The 18216-nt window shown below is 38.8% G+C and overlaps 1 protein-coding gene across 14 annotated transcripts in view; it reads right to left on the minus strand.

Moving 5' to 3' along the window:
• TRAPPC9 (trafficking protein particle complex subunit 9) overlaps nucleotides 1-18216 on the minus strand; it is a 440655-nt gene that overhangs the window by 357013 nt on the left and 65426 nt on the right. For all 14 annotated transcript variants that reach the window (XM_072925042.1, XM_072925047.1, XM_072925045.1 and 11 more), the window contains 2 exons: nucleotides 14281-14433; nucleotides 4645-4769 (listed from right to left, as the gene is read on the minus strand). In XM_072925042.1, the coding sequence (XP_072781143.1) occupies nucleotides 4645-4769; nucleotides 14281-14433 (278 nt within the window). The remainder of the gene's footprint in view (nucleotides 1-4644; nucleotides 4770-14280; nucleotides 14434-18216) is intronic.

Genomic DNA, 18216 nt, shown 5'->3' on the forward strand with positions numbered 1-18216 from the left:
TGGGCAGGGAAGGAAAGTGGAAAGCATTTAGACCCAGACTGCTCAAAAATTGCCAGCTTTGATCCAGATCATAATCACATTTTGCCAGACAGGTACCAACTGCCAAAAACCCATCTCTCCTTGTTTTTGCAGAATAACTCTATTTTTATAATCCACTTTGTCTCAAAGAAAAATGTAATTCTTGGCTGGGAAGGCAAGAAAAATCACTTTGCTGACCTGGCAAAGGTTGATGTGGCTCACAGCTCTAAACTGAGCAGGTTTCAGGAAATGTGAGTGGCCTTCTGGCACTCACATCAGAAATTGTCAATTATAAAAAATAAAATCTGTATTATTTTGATTAAAAATCAGATTTGGAAGTGAAAGAGCTTTGTTTATTTTTTATATTCTGCCATCTTGAAAGTTATTAGGGAAAAAGAGAAAGAAATGTAAAACTTGACATGTTTAATACTGAGGGAGAACTCAGGGCCACAGAATTTACTAGCATAGTAATGAATTCCAAAACAGGAGTGTGGAAGTACAGCATTCAAACTGGACTATATATTTGTGCCTAAGATCTCATTCCCATATTCACATTTCTTCAATGAAAAGGAATCTAAATTTCAGTTGTGTTGTACAGACTCAATATCTACTCTAACTTCAGCAGCACCCAAAATTATTTTAAAATAATAAAAAAAGATCTTACTTATTCTGTTTAAGGGCTTAAACTTAGAATAGATATAAGGCTTATGAATAAAAGGAATTAGAACTTAAAGTATCAACAATAGAAAGTTTATCCCTACTAGCACTACACATTCTCTTAGAAGAGTAAAGCCTGAGAACTGAAGAGAAAAAAATCCAATTAAGGCCTCTATCTCATCTTAATACACTGCTGAGTAAATCAGAAAAGATACATTAAAGACAGTGTGTTAAATTAAATTAGCTCTACATACTGTATTTTAACACTTCCTACCATTTACTGAGATTGCAGGAACAGAACAGTTTTATGAGAGTACTTAAACCTCTCCAGCTTCTGCAGCTGAATCTCCAGCATTAGAGCTCACATTCAAGATGCAGAGGGAAATTCTCCTGAACAAACAAGTCTCAAAACAAATAAAGAAGTCAGCCAAATCCCTTATAAATTATAAACCAGCCCTGTCTGCCAAACAACTGGCCAGTAAGCACTGGGAATGTTTAACAGCTTAAACCAAGGTTTTAAAATCTCTCAATATTCTTTCAAAGTTTTCATCACCCAGCTAAAAGAGTTCTCCATTTCAGCTCTTCATTTGGGTTTGGACTGATCTCTAAAGCTCAAATCCATATGGAATACGGACTGAAGTGCCAGGTTGTTTCTTCCATCTGACAAGAACTAGACTACACCACATAATCTCAGCTTCCAAGTATGAAAAGCAGAGCAGAATTCCCCAGGTTAAAACTGACACTGTGTTTGCTGAGAGATTATGGCATCTGGTTAAATTTCTCACTGCAGCTTTTGCATGAAGACATAGAATACTTGAATATCTGAACACACTGCAGTGTTACTCAAAAAGTAACAGATTCAGCCCCAAACCTGACAGTCACACACCACAGCAATGGTGAAAGGATGAGTTACCCTAAGCAGGGTAAATCATCCTTTCATGCAGATGCACCCTGGAACAACCAAGCAATTTAGACAAGGCTCAGCACAAAAACCCAGCGCTGAACAGCAGAAAAGTGTATTTGAACATAATATTACAGCCCGAGATTCTATTCAGCTTGAGAGTATAAGCGAGCTTTATGATGAGGTCATAAAGCAATTTTTACACTGAATTTACGAGCTCATTGTAACAGTCATTTCCAGAAGCCAGTGACTGGTTTATTAGGAGACAGCCTACAGCAAAATTGGAAACAGAGATTGCAGAGAAACTCGACTGCAATATCCAAGACTGAAGCACAAAATCTGTAAGGCAAACAAGTAGGGAGGGAAGGTTCTAAGTATGAGGCTTATAAATATCCGAACAAGGACATTTCAGAATCAGCAACACGAGAAGCATTAATTTACACTCACTTTCATTCGCAGAAATTCACTTTTATTTGAAGATGAGCTTATGCACAGCATGCAGGATTGAAAAATAACCACTACCCCTGAATACTCACACCAGACACCTATTGTTAAATCATGAATAAGTGACAGCAGAGTGTTTTCACCACACATACAAATTGTTTAAGATCCATCTTGGTTCTTAACTTAAAAATTCCCACTTGCTTCTTACATTAGTCCGTGTCAAACCAATCTAATTGGCACAACAACAAACCAAATGTAACCCAGAGCTCATCCCAAAGTGCACCGTGAGGGACAAGCAGCCCACAAACCCAGATGTGTTCTGCGGCCACAGGGAGAAACTCAAGGATCATTTAAGGAGGTTCTAGGGAACTCAAAAAGGTTCATAAATATCAAACATTTTGAGACTAAGCATCAAAGGGAACCTTGGATCATCTCTCGTGCAGATCCCAGCTTGTTTCATTTCAGACATCAATGTCTGAGCAAAAGCATCTGACAAGTAACATAATTCATGTACTCAAAGACACCCAATCTAAACCAGAGAGACTCAAATCCAAAACTACAGCAAATTCCTCAAAACTCAGCCAAAATAATTGGACTACAGCACATTCTAATTATATCTGTAAGTTCTTAATTGACTGTATTGTTTACAGTAACTCCCTGTATCTATGGTTTGGAATTTTTCTGGCTTTCATTTTAAGCTATTGGTGGTTCCTATGCTGCTTCCTACTAAAGAGCAATGTTAAAACAGAAGTCACAAGCAGAAATCCACATTATCACAGAATGACTGCCTAAAGAGGCAAATACATCTCCTCAGTTATAACAGGTATTTTCTTCTGGTCATTTACCCACTACCCAATATGTCTGTCCTTGTACATGGAGACTTAATTTTGTGCATAGCCCAGTGAATCAAAAAATATTTTTAGCATAGTTCTAAATAGTTTTGAGCTCCATAGGCATTTTTAATCCAAGCAGATCCAATTATTGGTTTATAGTAGTTTAACTGGGACAAACTCCAGGGACACTACAGGTGCTGTACAGCAGTGATGCACACCAGGCTCAGGACACAGAGACATTTACTCAGAAAAGAATCCTTTGATGCTGTTGGAATGTGTATTCCATACTCAACATAGTTTTGATCATCTGAATGGTTATTCCATCACGAAATACCAATTAAATCAAAATTCATTCCATGAGCCTGGCAACAGGATCCAGCATGTGCCTTCCCACCACACTGTTTTGCTACACATGTTAAAAACCAAGTTTCTCCTTTACAGCCCTCCAACATCCTTCAAATACTATCACACAGAGCACTGGGAACCTGCAACTTCTTGGTTGCCAGGACAACTGATTGACAACCAAAAAGTGCACCAAAATGCTTTTTTTTCTTCATGTACTTGGTGCAAAGTTCTGCATTTGTAGATTTTTTAGTCCTATCTTGAATTAACACTTCCATTGCCACAGTGACTGAGAAGTGTCTAGAGGCCAGACATTCTACACAAAGCTCTGAACTTAAATATTAATGCTGGACATTTTGTTCACTTAAATACCAATTTTTTTTCCTCAATCATGCTCATTTATATTTATAAACAATTATGAAAAACCTTACTATGCCATAAAACACAAAGGCTTTAGTAATTTTGCTAAGACCTTTCCTATGCTGCAGTCATGTTTTCTGTGCTGCAGAATCAATTGATGATGAATTAGCAGTGGTAATGGTCCAAAAGAAACAGACTTACAAATTAACAGCTTCACCTGTTTATTGCTCAGATAGAATTGTGAATATTCTCACTGTGAAGGAAGCAAATTCACAGGCAAAGCAAGTCACTGAGAAAAGCAGAGCCTGTGTTTGCTTCTCAAGCACATGTGAAGCCAAATTTTGCCATGTAAAACACTCATTCTAATTCCTGACAGGATGAACTGATGCAGAACATGGATCTGTGCAGGGAATGTATCAAATACTGCACACAACACAGCATTCACCAAAAGTTGGGAAGAGACCAATGAAGTGCTGCAGTCCATTATTTACAATCTTTCTTATTGTATCTTCTTCAAATCCGGCCATTATGAAGGTTAATTTATTTCATGCTCTAAACAACAACTTTATACCTTCATCAGGTAAGATCTGCCACAGAAAAGCAAAGAGCAGCTTAGGCTGGGGCAGATTCTTGGTAAGCACAGTGCAGCTTCCACCTACACAACTGTTCTTCCATCTACACTACTGCTCTTCCACCCTGGTACTTTTATTTACTTTTTCTTTGACTCTCTCAACTATTCTGTTTTATTACTTGTATGAACACCACTAAAAAAACCTCCCTGCAAGAAAGCCAAGAATTCACAGAGTAAATAGCATGAGAAAGCACCATGAGGTGAGCTGACAGCTCCCCCAGTACACCACAGGGACAGACAACTCTGCAATTTCCACTCTTAGCCTGATCTTTCTTCACCTTTTTTGTTTGTTGGCTCAAATATAACAATCCAAACTCCGAACATCAAGCTGTGCTAAAGGAAACCAAAGGGAAATATTTATAAGACTAGGCAACCTTTGTTTTTTAATCACACAACAAACCATAGCACAGTACAACAAAAAACAACAGGTTTTACTTATTTTGATGTCATTCCCCTACCTTGACGTGACTGAAATCACCAACTTTGCTGCTTTCCTGGGGATTAAGAGGTTTGGTCTCCACTCTTGGTTTGACAACCTGTCGGAAAGGACTGGAGAGGGGGAGTCCACTGACACTGATTCCATCTGGAAAAAGAACACAGAGAATTACTTTTGCTTGTCTAATGCTATGTTTTGTTCCAATAATTTATATCTGTATTATCAAAGGGAGAGAAAAGACACAAAAAGTGATATTAACCTTTTACACAAAAAGACAGAACCAAAGACAAAAATTATTTGGCTGTTTCTGCCAGGACATCAAAAATAATCAAACTTGAATGCACCAAACACTTGGTGAATATCACAGGGAAGGATGGAAACTGCATTTGAAATATCACAACAAAGATGTCAGAGTTAATAATACAAAATTAGTTTTAACATTTACAGTATTAAAATAAAAATCAAAGTTTGTGGTTTTCCATGACAGTGTGATCCTATCAGCTCCTTAGGAGCCTTAAATTAATTTCTAGTACAATGATTTCTTGTTAAAGTATATATTGTGGAAAATGACAGAAAATAGAGATGTCATGTTTTGTACATCTACTAATGCAAAAATAGATAAAATAGTTCTCATTTATAAAGGAGGCAGAATGGAAACTTAAGGTTTCAATTGTAAGAGTCAACAAAAAAGCATAAAAATACCCTGAGAGGAATGTCTTCATTTTGGTGCTTAATCCTATTCTGGGTACTGGCACACACACTCTGTTACTGCCAACAAGGTGTAACTTGAAGGTAAATAAATGCACTGCAGCACATTTGGGGTTCTCCACCCAACCAGGGCTACACCCTAAGCATAAACTTTAAATGTTTGAAAAATTACTACTGAATCAAAAGAATTAGAAGAACAAGAGAATTAAAATAAGGAAACCTTAACAAACAGTAAAACTAGATTCACTATTTGTTATTATTTAGATTTACATGCAAAGAAGATAAATATTTTGTTCCTTGATGCTGTGCAGAGCAACTGTAATCCACAAACACCAATGTAATACAAGCAATATCTCATGTACAGCAGCAGACACACACAGCTGAACACACAGGAAAAACCAAATTGCTACACAAAATCCAAACATATTTCCTAAATTGCTCCTATTAAATCTGGACATGTTGAGGATACATTCCTCAAAAAGAAGAAACCATAAGAACAAGATGGAACATGAAAGGAGTTTAAACTTCACAGGTCTCCAAATGAGAAAATAAAGGGAGTATTATCATATTCCCTTACTTGCATTTTCCTTCACTAAGTAATTCTAAATGGCCCCTTAGCACTGAACAAATATCCTGTTCTCCAATTCCTGGGGGAGAGCAGGACAAGAGGTGAGAGCAACCTACCCGTGCAATGCAGCAGGACCATGAACAAGACAAAATACAGAAAGAAATACACAACTACATTTGATCACAGGCTTTGAAAGCTGCTCTTTCAAAATGAAAATTAGAAGCTTTAATTGAGGAAAAATATTCTTCCCAAGCTGATGAATGATTTTTACTAGTTCTATATTTAGAACAAAAACTAACACTGACTGGTACATAAAACTACAAATTAAAACATGAAAAGAACCAAGTATGAAAACCTGCATAGCATTAATCAGATTTTTCACTTTTTAAATGGCATGAGGTTTAATTATTTGAGAGAAGAATAGATAATACCTAAAACAACATCACAGAGATACAAGTAATGCCTTTCTTAATTATTTTATCCTTTAAAATCCCGTTTTATTTTTAATTTCTAGAGTTGGGGGAAGAAAAGACAATAGTTTAAACATTTTCTCTAGAAAGAAGACATTTTTAACTCTCTAATTTGTATCTGGAAAAGGAGGTTTTCTAGCAAAGGAGACATCAGGATGAAAGGGAAGTCCAAGGTAACTTGTTAGTGGTTGAACTTTCTGTCTCAAGTTTGTGGCACTCTCACAAAGCCAGTGCCAGGCCCTTTGTTATGCTGCAGATGTCTCAGCCCTTCACAGCCTGGACTGCTCAAGGCAACTTCTCTGCCAAAGAACAACAAAAAAATTAATTTTCTACCACAAACAACTATTTTTTCAATTATTTTGTTTCTTCTCTACTTTGATCAGGCAGCAATGGGGGAAGAGATCTTGACCAACTCCCTTGCAATACATTAAATAGTCAGAATTTGAGAAATCCTGTTAAAAACCCTGGTAGGCTGCAGAACTTAATGATGGTAGAAGAAAACACTGAGCATCAATGAAGCAGTTCTCCAGAAGTTTTACATTATTGATACTTATATTTTTTGAGATTTCATACATTTTCTCTCATGAAGTTTAGAGAGATGAAGATGCTAAATCCTCCAGTTTTCTTTTGTCAATCCCTACTGTCAAACATCCTGAGCAGCCTTGCACTATAAAAAGTATAATTATCTTGCTACTCTGTCCAGACATTTTCCTAATTTCAACAATCCACACTGAATATTTCCATGGTAACAGCATATGACCAACACTTTTTCCATGGTAACTGCAAAAACACAGCTTGCCTTTCCAACATCCCAGTCACTGCTGTCATAACAGAGCAAAATCTCTTACCAGCATTTCCTCTCTCCTATCAAATGTTAAGTAAATTGTCAATTTAACTTCATTAGCCACTTTCCCAGCACACTGCACAGAACCCTACAAAATTTCTTACTTGAATGAGGGAGAGTTAAACCTGTAGATTTACAATCCAGTCACTGAGCACAGAAGGAAGAGGTGGCACGGGACAGCTCCTGTCCTGTGTCACACTGTGCTGTGCAAGGATCACTGGCCCAACCCAGGGGACAAAAATGGATCCATTTTTCAACAGGTACATCACAGCTATGGAGGTCCCAAACTCCAAACTCCTTGCTGTCCCAGACAGCAAGGAAACACTTAAAAACTGTTCCACTGACACCACAGACCCAACAGAGGTTGGGATTCAGAGGTCGGGATTCTGTCCAGGCAATTCAATGTCACACAAAATGGAAACAGTGGAACATTTTAGGCTACAGTGCTGCTTTTTCCAGGAAAATTTCATACAATCCAACAGCAGTGCAGAGCTGCTTCCTGCAGCTTCCTGAACAGCAGCACAGGGACCCTGAGAGAGGCAGGAAGAGGAGGAATCCCAGAATCATTCAGGTTGGAAAAGGCCTCAGAGATCACAGACTCCAGCCTATGACCAACCATCACCACGTCAATCCAACTGGCCTGGAGCTGGATCCCCTCCTGCAGCCCAGGGATGTTTCTGGGGGGATTCTGCCCCTCTGGGGAGATCCTCTCTGCTCTGGGGAGATCCTCCCCAGAGTGTTTTGTCCAGCTCTGTGGCTCCAACACCAACAGGATGTGGAGCTGCTGGACCAATTCCAAAGGAGGCATCAAAGATGCTCAAAGGGTTGGGATGCCTCTGCTCTGGAGACCGGCTGGGAGAGCTGGAGCTGTGCAACCTGGAGTAGAGAAGGCTCCAGAGAAAACTCAGAGCCCCTTTCAGGGCCTAAAAGGGATCCAAGAGAGCTGGAGAGGGACTTTTTGCAAGGCCATGGAGTGACAAGACAAGGGGAGGTGGCATCAAACTGACAAGGAGAAATTCTTTATCCAGAGCATGATGAGGCCCTGCCTGGCACAGGTTGCCCAGAGAATGTGTGGATGCCCCATCCCTGGAAATGTTCAAACCAGGTTGGACAGGGCTTGGAGCAACCTGGGATAGTGGAAGGTGTCCCTGTCCATGGCAGGGAGGTGGAATGAGATTATCTTTAAGGTCCCTTCCAATCCAAACCACACTATGATGCTATGTCACAGAATCACAGAGTTTTTGGAAAGAAAACAGCTTGATTATAACATATGAAAACTAAATGCCACCTCAAGCCATTTGTTTATTTTGTCAATTCTTACCTGATTGAAATTTCAAAACAAAAACCTCCTGGTAGGTAACATCTTATAAGAATACTGTAACAGCTTTGAAGTACTTTAAACATGCAGAAAAATAGAAAAAAAACTTGAGACAGGAGACAGACTCTGCTTGCTGAACTTGAATGCCTTTTCTTTTTTCCCCCTAGAAAAAGATAACTGTATTCTCATGATGTGTGCAGAATTCTAGAAACTTGCTGTGTGCAGCAACAAAGAGCAGAATAACACGAGAACACACAGAGGTTTTGAGTCAATATAATCCACCCTCCACACTTCAGGTGGGCACTGAGATGCAGCTCCTTCCCTCTCTCAAAAACGTGCTCAGGACCATCACAGGAGGGACCCCAGGCAGCAGCACTCCAGGCAAAGTTCCTGGGAATGCAGCAGCTCTCTGGATCCCAGGAGCAGAGCACAGCCAACATGTACCAGACCTGAGTTCTTCTTAGAAACCCCATTACCTCTGAAGACAATAATTAACAATAACAAATGCACTATAAGCAAGGATTTATGTCCTGAGGTTGTTGAACTAAACTAAAATTGGAAGATAAATTTACAATCAGGGTGAACACAATGAAAGAGAACAAATGAAGTGTAAAGAAGTTAATAATAAACACTAGAGATTATGTATGCAGATTACATTAGATGCTAAAATAAAGTGCCTCAACAAAGGAACAGCATAACAGGATGGCAGGTTTATTAGGCTGTATGTGCCAATAATCAATTTATTGTTATTTGCCTCATGTCTGCCTTATTTATTTACATTGTAAAGATTTGGGGTCTGAAACACCAGCTCTCTGTGTGGCTGTGTAGTGGCTGGTAAAACTGGAATAGCCTGAAGTACTATGGCACTGACACATAGTTAAAAATCCCACCCTATATTAGTCCAATCATGAGACAAGATTGCTTATCTGGTTTAAAGTGCAGTTGGAAGAGAAAAGGGCACCTTATCTTCCATAAGTACTAAAGCTGTAATTCAAGAAGAATTCTGTAGTTCTCAATAAAATTAGGAATATTTTTTAAAGTTACACAGTGATGAATTTATGGAGGAAACAGAAGCATCTGTATTAAAAAAAAAAAAATAGAACAAAAGAGAAAAAACCCTTATTTACTCATTTTAACAGTACGAACAAACACATCTTCAAACTGCAGAGACAAAAGAAAAAGCTTCTTAGAAATGAAGTCACTTAAAAAGAATACTCAGAACAATTAAATGTTATAAAGGCTACCCAGCAGAGTAATATGGAAATGATAATACTGGAACATCTCTGAGGACCCTATCATCATCATCATCAATGATACCATTATCCTAATAGAGTCCTCCAGGCTACTTAGTTTCTTGGAATAACTGCCAAGAGAACATTTAAATTCCAAACCAGGTATCATTCCAACAAAACCAAAAAAAAGAGCTTTGTCTGTATACTTGGAAGGACATTTTGAAGTAGATAAAAACTGACCATTAAAGCAGAAAAACAACAAAGTGACTATGAAAAATACACTGGTCTTGCATACCAGTGTTAAAAAATATTCAAGATTAGTGCTCCTAGAAATATGCTATTATTGCTCTGCAACCTTTTCCCCCCTAGAGTGATGCCTTGAGTTTTAGCTTCTGTACTGCATTAGTGTGTAACTGAACTTTATATAAAGTGTTAACAAGTTCTCCTCACAGTTTAGTCAGACAAAACCATCCTTTTCCAGCCCGAGAACCAAGGACACCATTGCAGCTTCTGGCCCAAAAAGTGCAAAGAACAGCGAATTGAGAAGAGCAAACTGGGAGTGTGGGACTTCATAACCTGCAGCTGTAATTGGACAATTAACCCAACATGTAAATAGACCAAAACTTATAAAAGTGTGAAAACTCCTGACTTGGGGTCCATTTGGGCAGAGCCATGGCCAGACTGTTGTGCTGCCCAAGGTTTGTCCTTTAAAGGCCTTTTTAATGAATTCCTGCTTAATTCCTCTAACACTGCCTAACCTCTGTTCTAGGAGCCTCTCCAGGCACCAAGAGAAGGGAAGGAGAGACTTAAGGCACAGATTTGCTTCTCCCTCAATGTGTAATTAATTAGTTCCTTTGATGAGTTTATGAATTTAAATAGTCTCACATTTGTCTTTAGGTTCCCTATACAGGGAATAGATGAAAATTAACATTCTACATAATGAAGTACCCATTGCAAATTAATTCATTACCTTTGCAAAACACTGTCCCCACGTAACAGGAGTTTTTTTAAAAGCCTCCAACAAGTCACATGTACAATACAATCCAGAAAGAGCAGCTGTTGTTCTTACCCCATTCAGTGTCAGGGAAATACTGAATTTCAGAAACTGCACTATAATAGCTGGAAAGGAGAATTCATTATGCTCATAATGTGAATATCCTGTTGATCTTTTTAGTCACCTTAACAGGTGACAGAGATTTCACTGCTCCAGCTGCTTGCAACTGGCTGTACCCAGCAGATCAAGGGCATCCCCTGCCTCACCCAGTGTAACAACCTCAGAATCCAATTAAATGCCCATGCTGACCTTCTCAGCCAGAGGTGGAACCCTCAACCATCCAGCTGAGGGACAAGAGATCCAAAATTTCACTGAGATTTGTTGTAAACATGGATCTCCCTAATCTTGGTCAACTGGCTTTAAGACACGGAATCACAAAATTGTTAAGGTTGGAAAAAACCTCGAAGATCATCATTGTTCAACTCTCAGCCCAGCACCACCATCATGTTCACCACTAAACCATGTCCCCCAGGTGCCACATCCACATATTTTTGGAACACTTTCAGGGCTGGTGATTCCAGGACTGGTAAACAGGGTCTCCAAGGTTTCCCAACCATTTCAGTGAATAAATGTTTCCTAACATCCAATCTAAACATCCCCTGGTGCAACTTGAGCCCATTTCCTCTCATCCTGTCTTTTGGTACCTGGGAGAAAAGACCAACATCCAATAATATGTCAAAATTCAGCATAAATAAATGGGGGGAAACAATCCTAAACTTGTATGTGCAGTAAGAGGCTCCCAGCATATCATTTCTGTTAAGAAGCAAGATCATGGAGCTGTGGCTCACACATTCATGAATCTCCCAAATTAATGTTCAGCAACAGTCAAAAAAGCAAATGATAAATTGTGCATTACCCCACGATTGTAAGGAAAGGAATATAAAACAAAATAAAGAGCACCATTAGGTCATTACACGAACACATAGATCAGCTTTCAAATAGTGTGTACAGCCTCCCTCAAACAGAACTGAGAGTTCAAAAGGGACAAGGCTGACATGTGGAACAATTCCCATAACAGGGACAACTGAGCCCTCAACAGTTAGAAATCCCCAATCTGCAGGGACAATACCCTGGGAAAATGCATCAAATCACTGCAGGAACCATGCTAAGAAGATGTCCTGTTGCCTCTCTCATGCAATTAAGAAACCTGAAACACAAGGCCACCAGTAAGTGCAAAGCTGCTAAAAAGTAATTTAGCTGTGACTCCTCTTGCCACTTCTTGTTGTGAAGTGCTGACAGGAAGAATGAAGAATTTTAAGAAAGAGAAACCCACTAAGGATGAGTAAAACTGCCTAGAACCAGAGAAACTATATTCAGCCCTGGAAGCTTCTAAGCTAACAACAGTTACAGGCCTAGAGGAAAACAGATGTGCACAATTTTTCCTGTTTTGTCCCACTGGAATCTGCTCTTAGCCACTGTCACAGTCAAGATATTGGCTGGATGGTCACTGATCTGATACTGAGCAGCCACTTGTGGTTTTGCTTCCTTCAATCTGGAAAAACACCCAACATTTTTCTCACCATCAACACACCTCAGCAATTCAGATTGATAACCTGGTTTACTTTCCAATTGGATAAATGTGTATCATCAAAAACATCAGTAATTTATCCCTTCTTAACCATGTCCTGATTACAAACACTGCAAAAGGAAAAATGAAAAGACATGGATGTAAAAATTGCCCTACTAAAGACATTGCTTTTAGGAGAGAAACGAATTTTGATCATCATTGTACATGTGGTTGGTCTTCAAAAGAAAAAGATACCACTGTACCCTATGATTAAAAGTCATGTCATAGTTGCCATTGATTTTTCTAGCTCTTTACTGTTCTTCCCATCAGGCTCTTACCTCCTCTTTGGAAACTCCAGCATTTGTAAAGTTAAAAGCAATACATAAAAAATGAAGTAGCAACTAGATTTTCAATATACTTAGCATCCCCAATAAAATTTTCAAATGACAGGGAGTACACAGCACACACAGATCCCAAAGTTCCAACAATGCAGTAATGGATCCTACTCCTTTATCATCACTAAATGAGGGAAGGCTGAATTGCTTCATCTACACAACCTTTCAGAGGAGCAGGAGGTAAAAATGGTGTTCAAAGATTTTGTTCATCTGTGGTCCTATAAGAGCTGGATGCAGGTAAACAGAGGCCAAAATCCAAATCCCACAAGTGCTCAGTGTCCATACCAAGAAGTAAGTTAACTTCACCTCCTGCAGAATACTTGGGGTTTATGTTATTTCATCAGAAAAGCTCCTAGACAAGTGAAGCTTCAGAACATTTTGGACACTGGGCAAATGAAGGAAATTTTATATATATGTGTGTGTGCATATATATCTATATATACATCTCTACTATGAAATCCCACTTGCCATCAAGGGGCATTTCTCAAAGTCCAATTCCCTGGCACCCATGGCTTCACAATGTCTGGGTGTGCTCTTCCTTCACTTCAGCATTTTCAACAAGCTCTGAACTAACTGCAGTGTAGCAACACTGCAGGGTTTGTGCTGTAAAGTCCTAAAATACTTTTAAAGTATCTTGATATTTTACATTAGGAAGGTTTCAAAACTAAAATCTTTCAATCATTACTAACAACTACTATAATTTTTGTTTAAATGCATTTGCAAGGTAATTCACAGAAATCCTTCCTATTCAACCTGAATAAGCTCTGCATGTAATTTTGTTGTATTTTCCTGTACTGAAAGATTACTTATAAAGATAATGCATACCTGCAAGTGGATCCTGGGAAAAAAATCCAAATAACAGAGGATTTTTAATACAAGAGTATCTTGTTTTGTCAAGGTAATTTAATCAGTGTAAACTTATCAGACAAATGAAAAAATACAGATTAGAGTAATTACTCCAGAAAGACTGTGTGTTTATTATAAAAATGAAATCATTATTACAAGTATCTGGTACTTGTAATTCCAAATAATTCTAATAGAAGCAAACACTGCAGCTTCCTTTTCTTCAAAATAAGTTTAAACACATGGCACTTTCTCTGTAGAACCAATGTTAGGGAAATTCTGCCTTAAATTTCAGTCTGTCACTTTAGGTAAAACTGCACTCAGCAATTATTCAGAATTCTGCAATCCTGGATAATTAAATAATCAACTCAATGCTATTTTTCTTTAAACCCCACTAATGTTTGTGAATTATTTTTCTTTACCCTCATAAGATAAGGATATAAAAAGATACCTCAAAACCACCTTAAAAATATTCTAAAACACAAGGGCAAGGTCTCATGATGGGGAAGCTGGGCCAGACTCTCGTGCCCACAACTGTCTCAAAAATTCACCCTTCAATCTGCAGAACTCAGCCAAGGGTTGTCTTTGCTTTACAACATACAAATACTCAACCACACAGCCACATCACAAATCAATTTAACACAAAGGGCACAGCAATTAGAAAAGTGATTCCAGCAGCACACACAACCCTTCTTAACAAGGAGAAATGAAAAACTCACCATCACTGAGATCCTGCAGAAGGTTTTCTTGGCAAGAAAAGTCCAGCTTCACTTTAATGTTTACAATCAATGTTGCAATCTTTCCAGGTTTTAGAGGAAACTGGCAGAGGGTGTCTTCTAGATTCCAACTCAAGAAATCTCCATACAGCTTCTCTGTATCAAAATAAGTAAATATTTCATAAGCATAAGCCCTGCATTAAGGAAGTTTCAGTTTTGAACTGCTGTAGAGAGTACTAATCAATCTGTCATGTCCTGTTTAAAATCTAAAATATTCAGAATTAATGTATTAAAATTAATGTAGCAACAGAAAGATAGAGAAGTTACTGGGTACTGACACTAACCTGGAATCACACAGATCACAAAGCTCAAAATATGAATTTAAGTGAAGAAGATCACTACCAGAAAAAAAACACAAACCCTGCACAATAGGCAGCATTAAATATAAACTTTAAATATAGCCTGCAGGGGTTCTAAATGTTCATGTAGTTTTGAATCCTACACAGTTCAGCTCAGGAGGTGTCACATGAATGCAGAGTACTTTTCATCAAAATAACCCAAACTTAATCAGCTGAAATTCTGAAACAGCTGTAACATCATTCTTCAGTTATTTACTGAGCAATATAGAAGGGTAAGAAGACTACTGGCTTTCATTTTTTTATAAAGTCCTTTCTTAAAGCTGAGAAGCAGCTTTTTATAAGACCCAATCATCAAGGATGCCAGACAGGATTAGTCAGTGACAAAAGAAAATATGTTTAATAAATTTTTTTGTCATTGGTCCACTTGATATATGGGATCTGTAATTATTAAGTCCTCCCTTATAAGCCTGACATGCCAGAAAATTATACAAGGGGAAAAAAACCAGAATTTACTCTTCATCTACACTGAGTCTTTAGCTATGGCCAGGGTCAACCCACCCCATCCATAAATTTATTCCTATATGCAAGAAGACCAGACAATGCTAAATACTACAAGAAAGTCTACTGGTACAATAAATAAGCATGATGGTTTGATTGGGAGAGTCCTAAAGATACGTTTATTGATTTATTATACCAATGCATGTTATCGCCAAAGTATATAGGAGAATTCTTCTAAAAGCTCATTTAAACACCTTTGGAGCACAGCTTTGCATAACAGGGACCACTGCAAGTCACACAGTTCATCTCCACATCCTCCCAGGTCACCTGGTAAGAACAAAGCAATTAAAATCTGCTGTGATTTCAGAACCTTTCCAAAACCACCATCTAAGATCCACCTGTGAGGGAACAGGGTGGGCAGACTGCCTCAACTACTGCAACCTGGAATAAAGGATCTTTCAAAAGCAGCAATCAGAATTCCAGATTATGTCCAAATCATCTTGATTTGCACAGGAACCTTTGGTTTCCCTTTCTAGGAAAAGGAGAAAACAAAGAGAATATTTTTTCCATTAACTTCTACCTAAACAATAAAAGCTTTGCCTGAAAGATATTCTTCTCACAGATTACCAGATGTTGTCTTGTGTCTTTCCCCACCAAATCAATAGTATAGATTTCTTTAGTAAAAAAAAAAGACAAGGTAAAAATGAAAAATCCTCCCAAAAACTTATTTCCTTAAACTCACCTCCACCTCACCTAATGATATAGCTGCAACTATATCACCATTCTGAGTATTTTTTTCTACTTTCAAGAAAAAAAGTAAGTTAATAACTATAGCAATCTCTATCCCCTTTTTCTGTTAAGTAAAAATCCAGTATGCTCAAGGAGTGTTTCCACTCAGTGTAAACAAAGAATGACATATCCCAAGCAGTGGAGCACCAAACTCTTTCCAAAACATGTTTTCATTAAGTAAGAGATCTATTTGAAGACATTACAAGTGAAAAGACTTTTAAAGTGAGAACAGCCCTTGCAGATACTTTCTAATTAACACCAGTAATTACAACACAAGATCTAAATGCTTGAGCTAAAAGCTGAGCTGTAGATGTGGAGAAACAGCTAATTTATATTTATCTGACACTTGGTTATAGTTTAACAATGTTGACCTTGTTCAGTAATCAGTATTACAGTGAATTATTCTCTGGCTTCAGACCTCTCAGTTCAGTGGAAGGCTGAACTGGGGCAAGCCTGCATTCAGCTCTTTCTCAAGCCCAAAATCTGTGTTTAGCAAACATCTTAAGTTACAAGCAACTGTTATCAGGAGTTGTAAATAGCAACCTGTTTCATTTTACTGGGTACTAAATCACTAAAATCCTAACAAATATCACATAAAAGCTTACCCAGAAACTAACTTTGGGTCATCCTAGACCAGTCTAAATTTTAACAGATTTTAAGGTCTGACAAAGAAAAAGTCCACACTGACATTTTGCATAGAGAAACTTGATAGAAAAGTATACTGAGAACACAAGAACCTCCATTACTTTCAATCCCAAATCCCTTGGTAAATCTGGCTTTTTGCTATAGTTTATTTTATGAAGTCAAAATAACAATCAGTTCTAAATGCACAGGCATTGGCATTCACACATTTTAACTTCTCCTAGACCTGGTGGACAGAAATGAACCTGCAGGACTTATGATGCTCTTTGCAACGAGATAACACATTTAGGAAGGAAAGAAGTTACTGCACAGGAGTAATTGTGCTCAGAGCAAAGTGAGAATATGTGAGAGGAACAACTCTGCAGACACCAAAGGTCTGTGGTGGTGAGGGGCAGGAGATGCTCCAGGTGCCAGAGCTGAGATTCCCCTGCATCCCAGGGGAATCAGGGGAAGGACTCCTCACCCTGAACAGCAGCAGGACCAATGTGTGATGAACTGAGTGCAACCCCCATTCCCCCTCCCTGTGCTGCTGGGGGAGAGGATGAAAAACCTGGGAAAGAGGGAACTGTTGGGGGAGGTGTTTTCAAGATGTATTTTACTTCTTATTATCCTATCCAATTTTGTTAGCAATAAAATTAAATTAGTATTAATAAAACAGATGAATCTGTTTTGCCTGTGACAGTGATCAGTGGGTGATCTCTCCTGGTCCTTAACTCATGAGACTTCCATTGTATTTTCTTCTCCCTGGCCATTTGTGGAGGGGAGTGACAGAGCAGCTTTGATGTTGTCTGGCATCCAACCAGGGTCAACCCACCACAATAACCAATTCATTTGAAAGAATTTACAAATTTTCCTTTAGCAAAAAAAGGTAAATAAATCCAGTCCTGAATATTCATAGAACCTCCTGAACCTCAAAGCAGATTTTTCATTTGTCTTCTGGCAGATGTGTTCAAAGGCCATGGGAAGAATGCAGCTGGACAGGTTAACCTCTTTCTCTACATTTTAATTCCTGAAGTCTGTCACTTCTAGGAAAGATGAGTGAGGATTTTGCTTCATCCAGGTTCATTCCATGTGTGTAGCTGGGCTTACCATTTGTGCTAAGATTGCCAAGTGGGCTCTTCTCAAGTTTGAAAACACCAGAGTTATATTTGCTCCTCAGTGGATCCAATAGTTGGTTTATCACAGCCTTTGGACTGCACTCTCTCATCTGTGACACAACAAGCCTCTAACAAAAGCTGACTGGAGCCAAAGGGAAAGCATCCAGCTCTGCACAGGTCATCTTTCCAAAAAAAGGATTAAACTGTGTGACCCGGTGAGGGACAGTGTAAGGTGACCCAGAGCTGACCCTGGCAGCATGGACATGTGATGTCCAACCTACAGATGCCCCAGCCTGGCTCAGGGGTGCAGTGAGACACAAAAAGCCATGACAGACATGTCTGTTGTGGCAGCATGACAAGTCCCTCTTGCTGATCGGCCTCGGGATCTGCTCCACAACACACGGCTGCTGAAGGACTCAAAACCCTGTGATGTCCTTCATGAACTGCACAGGGGGAGCTGCAAGTTCTTATTTATCTGAGGGCCAGAGCAGAAAACCCAAAGAGCTGCCCCTGATGGTGACAGAAGTGAAGTAAGGGAAGGCAAGTGTGACAGT

The sequence above is a fragment of the Taeniopygia guttata genome, chromosome 2, assembly GCF_048771995.1.
Source record: "Taeniopygia guttata chromosome 2, bTaeGut7.mat, whole genome shotgun sequence".
Taxonomy (NCBI): Eukaryota; Metazoa; Chordata; class Aves; order Passeriformes; family Estrildidae; genus Taeniopygia; species Taeniopygia guttata.